The following is a 6930-nucleotide window of genomic DNA, read 5'->3' as shown; positions in this document are numbered from 1 at the left end:
ATGCTGCTTGGCCTGCCGTGTTCATTCAGCTCTACACCTTGTTATCTCAGATTCTCCAGCATCGGCAGTTCCTACTATCTCTGAATCTATTATTCTATTAAGCTTTCCAATGGAATTAGGTTATTCCAATTCTTCTTTCTTTTGTTTGTATTTTAACTATAGTGTAAGAATAATATAGTGTGTTTTGCATCAAGCCTGGTAATTTGACCCATCAAATTGTATCCGGAACACACTGCCTCACACTTGCCTTGTAAAAATCAGAAAAAGTTAGGGTCTAGGCTATCTTCTTAATATATTTTGAGGGGGTTTAGTTTGGTCCATAATAATGTGGAGAGAAAGATTCCATGGCTGAAGTTTCCACCCAAATTCCTCGCTACTAGTTTAGCTGGATGGGTGATGGTATGGCAAGTTTCATTACCAACGAGGAACCCGCCCCACTGCATTTTCTTCTCACAGTCATACAGCATGGGAAAGGGCCGTTCTGCCCAACTCGTCCATCCTAATCTATATAATATTGTCTAGAGTTTGTAATGCCCAGAGATTTAATATGTTCAGAGGAATCACCAGTCATTGTAATTATAGACTGAAATTCAAAAGCAACACACAGCAAGAATTTTAAAGCATTAACCTGTTGCGAATTATTCCAAGCTATCCAGTCAAAAATTATTACTTTTGTGATGACTGCATCTGTAAAGTAGTTTATCTTTATTCTGTTAGAAAATGTTTTGTAGTCAGTTAATTTTATATCTAAATGGAAACCTATTGTAATTCAGAAGATCAAGTGTCTGAATACAAGCTGGATAAAAATAATTAAAATCAAATCATTTTACCTGTAGTGCATCCTGGAACTGAACAGCCTCCTGCATTGCTTCATCCAGCCTGTCAATGCGATCTTTCCATGCCTTGTTCAGAATGTCCCAGGTACAATTCAGCTACAAACAAACAACATTATCAACCTTACCATACCTTTTACCAAAAAGACATGACTGTTAAAAACCTCCCAGGTACATTTTCCTCCCTATGTCCTATCCAATTTCACTATTCTTGACAATATCAATTTTTGCTGAGTACAAACTGTTACCAGCTTGCATCACTGCAATGAATGTTAATTAACTAATCAAACAGAGGGACATCACAACTGAAACTGAGCTTGATGTGGATGCAATAGCCTGGCAGCTGTGGTCAGTGAATGCAATGCCAATCAGAAGTGGAAACCCAGGCTGCTTTGCTTCTCCTGAGGAGTACTAAGGTCAAAAGTACTGACCTCATGCTGAGATATGCTGATTCAGCTCAACCCAAAGATTGTATCTAGAAATCTACTTGGTTACATGGCATACGATGTAGTTATTCACTGAGTAACCAGTGGAGTTAATCAGCTTGGGGGCGTTACTACAATGTTTCGGCTGTGGCCAAATAGGTAATACTTTGCATAACAGTCAGGAAGTTGCATCTTCATGACCCACTTCAGAGACGTTAACAGTTAATCCAGGCTGATACTGCAGTCCAGTATTGAGGGAGTGCTGCAATGCTGAAAGCCTGTCTTTCACTATGACATTAATTTGAGGCCTTCTCGCGGGATTTGGCAAGTGGTAATTATAAAGAAACAGGGAGAGTATCCTTGTGTCCTGGCCATTATTTATCCTCTATCTGGTCACTATAACATTACTATCTGTGGGGGCTTTGCTATGCACATATTGGCTTGTCATGTTTCCTCCATTCCAATAGTGACTGTTCTTCCAAAATACCTCATTTGTTATAAAGCAGTTTGCTGGTCATGACGGATGATCTACGAAATGAAAACAAAACCTCACAAACATGCCATCAGTAATAGGTGCACAGCTCTTCCATCCCCACCTGGCTAAACAAAGGGAAATTCAGCACTTGGGACTGTCTCAGCCAGAATCAAAATATAGCTTGCCATTGTACTGCCCTCTACAACAGGCCCATCATAGCCAAAATCTTACTGAGAACAACAGGGAATCAAGTGTCCAGTAGAATGGGGAGAAAATAAATTGATGTGTTGCTGCTAATGCTTGCTGGGAAATTTGCTGTCATGGTATGCCATGTTTGTCTGTCGTGCATTGTCCTCAATACAAGTTAAAAAAAATGTTAGTCCTGTAGAAATTACTGGGACTGTGTAGTGACAAGTTCCCTGGACCTAATAAGCTGCATTCTCTAGGTTTTTAAAGGAAGAACCTGCAAAGATTGCAGTTGTATTAATTTTGATCTTCCATAAATCCCTTCTTGATCAGTTCCAAAGGATTAGAACACAGCAAACACAATTCTGTTATTTAAGAAAGAAGACAGAAAACAAGGAACTATAGGAAAATGAGCCTAATATCGATCAGCAAGAAGCAAAATGCTAGAACTGATTATTAAGGACTTGGTAACAAGGAACTTGAAATTCATAACAGTCATATATTCTACCCACAGACCAAACATATGGCTGCAAATGGATGTTGGGACTATGTGGATGTCCTGATGTCCAGACATATATGGGAACTGACTGGGAAGTTTAAACTTCCAATGAACTGATATCTTTCTGCACAAGACGCTCCACAAGTGTCTCAGATCCTGAACCAGAGTCAGAAGCTTGAGATAGTTCTGAAGTATGCACCTGAATGGTTATTCAGGTTAGACAGATAAAAACAGTCTAACGCATTGCTTACTCTTCAACTGACTTCCCCATCCGCAGCAAGACCCTACCAAAATACCATCAGACTATACCCTGCCCCGAACCAACTACCCTTTCATACCTGACTCAGCTATCCACTCACCTACTTCTACACCTCATTCACCCTACCCACTTATCCACTAGCATTAATATTGGACCTTTAAACTTGCCTAAATAAGGCAGCTACTGTTGCAAAAAGGGCTCTCCCCCTTTCACCATGTTTCCTGGTTTGAGGGGGTTGTCCTATGAAGAGAGAAGGAGTAGAGTAGTCCTATATCTCCTGGAGTTATGAAAAGCAAGGATAATCTAACTGAAGCATAAACTTCAATTGAAGATCAGCAAAGTTGATACTGAAACTTATTTTTCTGTCTAGGAAATCTAGAACACTGGGTCACCATTTCAGAATAAAGATTAAGCACGGTGATCTGAGATAAGGAGAAATGTCTTCACTAAAAGAATTGTGAATTTTTGGACTTCTCTGAGAGCTATGGAATTTCAGTCATTGTGTACATTCAAGGAGGTTCATAGATTTTATTTTGTACACTAGATGAAGGGGTAAGGAGATAGGTCAGGAAAGTACCATAATCTTGTTGAATGGTGGAGCAGACTTGAAGGGCCAAATGGTCTGTTCCTGCTCTAATTTCTAATGGCCGTGAATTCCAAATATTGTGATGCTTTCATTCGTCATATTCAACAAAAGTGGTTGCTCAATATTTCTCCATGTGAGTGAACGCAATCTCAACAGTCAAATTAGGTTGCTTCACTCATCATGTGGTATTGTGAAGAGCAACTTCACATTCATCGCAAAACTAAACACCTTAAGCATCCTCCTTCTGAACTGGTTGGTTTCAATAGAAAATGGTTCTTTGACCTGTGTGTTTAATTCTCTCAGAACACATGCATGCATACCTCATCTATATTTTTCTTCACCACAGGTTTATCGGGCTCTCCACAGGCTGCAGTCAACTCAGCTCCAAGGTTCTGAACTATCTCCAGTTCCTCCTGAAGACCATCAACCTCTTCTTTGATTGTCTAGAGAAGAAAAATGAGGTCAAATAAAGTGTAAGAATGTACAGAAACGAGAAAAAAATCTGACAAAGGAAGCAGCGGTCCCTCTAAATTTAAAACTACTCTTCCCAAGATACTCTACATTCTCAAACACTTTTCTCCTACACTTCAAAAGAAACATTTTTCCAATCCCCTCTTGCAAAACTGGATTATGGCTCCACAGTTATCTTTATGTTCTCTGCCCAGATATCAACACACATATGTACAGAAATGGACTGGTTGTGAAATGTAGCCATTCATTAATATTTCCTCACAGCGTCCTCTCTCTCAACTTTTTCAATGGATATCTTCACGCAATTAAAAGTCAATTTAAATCTTTCAGACTTAGTGTGATTCCAGAGGAATATGAATGCACATTAAAATTATGATAATCTAAAAAAAAACAGAATTAAACAGAGAGTGTAAAAGCTATCAATTCAATGATGTGAGCGTTCAGACTGTCATGCAGACTTTGGGCTTCGTTGGAAACTCAGACCAAGTGTTCCAGAAAGTAGAAGTTATCACTTCCAATGAGGACACTTTTGCATCCACGCAACCTTCTACCTTACAGATCTACCATCTCCAGTTTTGTACATCGAGAGCTACAGTACAAGAATATAACATTAATATTTCACTCTACTACATTTGTTACCAAGCTTCTACTTCTTCAGATCAATGCACAAAGGCATACCTTTGACAATCTGAACCAAGCCATAGTGTGATTTTTTTTTTATTTTACCACAACTACAGCAAGGAAGCAGGCCGTGAATCTATCTAAGCTTGACCAGGGATTGAACCTCGTGCTACTGGCACATATTAGTTGTCTAGCCAACTGATCTAACTGGTTCACAATACCGAAGTCACATTTTAGAACAAAGAACTGTACAGCACAGAAACAGGCCCTTCAGCCTGTATTTTAAAATATTATAAAAATATAAATCAATTCCCTCAAGTAAGAATGGTATACACATTTGCAGAACATGTTTATATAATCATTATTTATGCATAGAACAGCAAGGACAATGGATGGTGCAACAAGAAAGGCCAGTACGACAGGATTCCTGACCTCGAGAGCCTCTTGCTGTTCTTTAACAACTGATGGATCTATTCCGGGTTCCTCCAGTTCTCGAATTAAGTCCTGGGTGTCTTTAATAGTGACAATCAGGGCGGAATGATCACACCAGAATTTTTCAGCCAGGTCCATAGCATCGAGCAGCTTTGCCTCCCGCTCCTCTGCCCGAGCTTTGATGTCAGCCCAGTAGAAAACCATCTTGTCCAACTGGTCCTGAACAGCTGAAAGCACAATAATCTTATCAGAAAGAAGTTCTCCATCAGGCCATGTTAGTTTATGGGTGGGATACCATGGTCAAATGGTCATGTTATTGGGTAAGTAGTTCAGAAGTCTGGACTAACAATCTACAGAATTGCTATTGGCGATTTTGAATTAATTTTTAATATGTCATCAATAAATATGACCATGTTGTGAAAATCTGACCAGTTCACAAATATCCTTGAGGCAGGAAGTTGGCTTTCCTGACCCAGACTGGCCTGCATGTGGCTGCAGTCCCTCACTAATGTTAACTGTCCTCTGAAATAGTCTCGCAAATCCCTCAGCTTTATCAAATATTAGGGGACAGACAATAATTGCTGACCTTGCCAAGGTTCCCCAGAACCTGGGAATGAATATTAAAAACTCTGGCTAGAAATGCTAGAGTTTAGTAACGGACAGTGTTCTCTTAGACTTTGATTTGAGATTTCCATTTTAAAATAGATTTGATAATAAACCGATATGCCGAAATAGTCACCATACCTTATTACCCAGCATTCAATGCATTCATTCGATGAATTACAAGCAGAAAAAATCAAAACGGGTGATATCAAAATTACCTTTCGCACAGAAATCTTTGTCAGCTCCTTCAGAACGTCCAATCAGATCATCGCCTCGCTGCTTCAGAGTTTCAAATGCTGGCTGCAGCTTCTCAAGTTCCATGGTCACATTCTTGTTTTCGCTGATCTGCTCCCGGATTTTCTCCACCTCTGCCGAGATGGAAGGTGGCTGTTGCAATCTAACAGCAATGCGCTCCAGTGCTTCAAGCATGGGGCTAATCTTGTCGTGGAACTGCAAGAGGGTGGAAACATCAGGGTCATTAATAGCACCTGTCAGAGCACAGAGCCTGAAGTACAAAAAGATGTGTGGCCATGTGCGGTCTCTCCTCCCCACCTTCTTACCTGTAGAGCTACATTCTCTTCCACATGACTTCTCTTAATTTTTGCAATATCTTTTAACAAAGTCTAAAACTCCAAGTATGTCGTACCCACTGCATTCCCTTTATTTATTTGCCAGATGATTTGCTGAAAGCACAATACTTTTCTATAAACTCATGCTGACTGGGTCTTGCTTAACTCCAGCCTTCTGAAGGAATTATTAAACCCATTCCTATTAGAAACTCCTGTGTCTACCGTTTTCCTTGGTTTCTCGCCCTAAGAATGGACTAGGGCATTTAGGAGCCATGAATTTGGATCTTGCACTCCTGAATAGTGCTGGCTTCAATCATTAAGGGTTTTAAGGACCATTTTATTGGATCCCATTATGGACACTGTAGATGTCTCAATGACCATTATATTTGCTTATTTGCAGCAGTTGAGGAAGTACTCCATGTTACCCAATTGTAACCCATTTTACTTTAATACCATATCCAAGTGGACTTCCTATAGACAACAGAGAAAAATAAAGCACAGAAGCAGGCCATTCATCACCTCATGTTTGTGCTGGCTCTTGGACAAAGCTATCCAATCAGTACTACTTCTCTGCTCTTTTTCAAATAGTCCTGCAGATTTACCCTCCAAAAGAGTAGGTATTGGCACGGACTTTCCTGGTTAATGTGTGCCCTGGGACTGAGTGCTAGCTCCTACTGAATTTTGAGAGATTGGCACAACTAGCCTAATACAGCTTTCTGCCAATTAACACCGAATGTACCTTTTCAGCAAAGGATCAGTGAGAAGCAAGTTTATGAAACTGAATTCAACCTATCCAGTTACTTTATGGGGATACATTGGGAAAAATTCAACAAAATAAATCAGAAACAGCTGTACAAGAGCGAAGTGGGGAACAGAGACAGACAATGCAAGGGGGATGAACAGGGACTGACAGGGCAAGGGGGCTGAACAGGGACTGAGAGAGCAAGGGGGTTGAACAGGGACTGAGAGAG

At 40.2% G+C, this 6930-nt stretch overlaps 1 protein-coding gene across 5 annotated transcripts in view; it reads right to left on the bottom strand.

Moving 5' to 3' along the window:
* The window catches only part of dst (dystonin), a 536191-nt gene that overhangs the window by 70146 nt on the left and 459115 nt on the right, over window positions 1-6930 (bottom strand). For all 5 annotated transcript variants that reach the window (XM_048596444.1, XM_048596445.1, XM_048596443.1 and 2 more), the window contains 4 exons: window positions 5609-5840; window positions 4788-5014; window positions 3584-3706; window positions 831-932 (listed from right to left, as the gene is read on the bottom strand). In XM_048596444.1, the coding sequence (XP_048452401.1) occupies window positions 831-932; window positions 3584-3706; window positions 4788-5014; window positions 5609-5840 (684 nt within the window). The remainder of the gene's footprint in view (window positions 1-830; window positions 933-3583; window positions 3707-4787; window positions 5015-5608; window positions 5841-6930) is intronic.

The sequence above is a fragment of the Rhincodon typus genome, chromosome 5 (genome assembly GCF_021869965.1).
Source record: "Rhincodon typus isolate 14 chromosome 5, sRhiTyp1.1, whole genome shotgun sequence".
Classification (NCBI taxonomy): domain Eukaryota; kingdom Metazoa; phylum Chordata; class Chondrichthyes; order Orectolobiformes; family Rhincodontidae; genus Rhincodon; species Rhincodon typus.
This window is presented reverse-complemented; position numbering and strand designations above follow the sequence as displayed.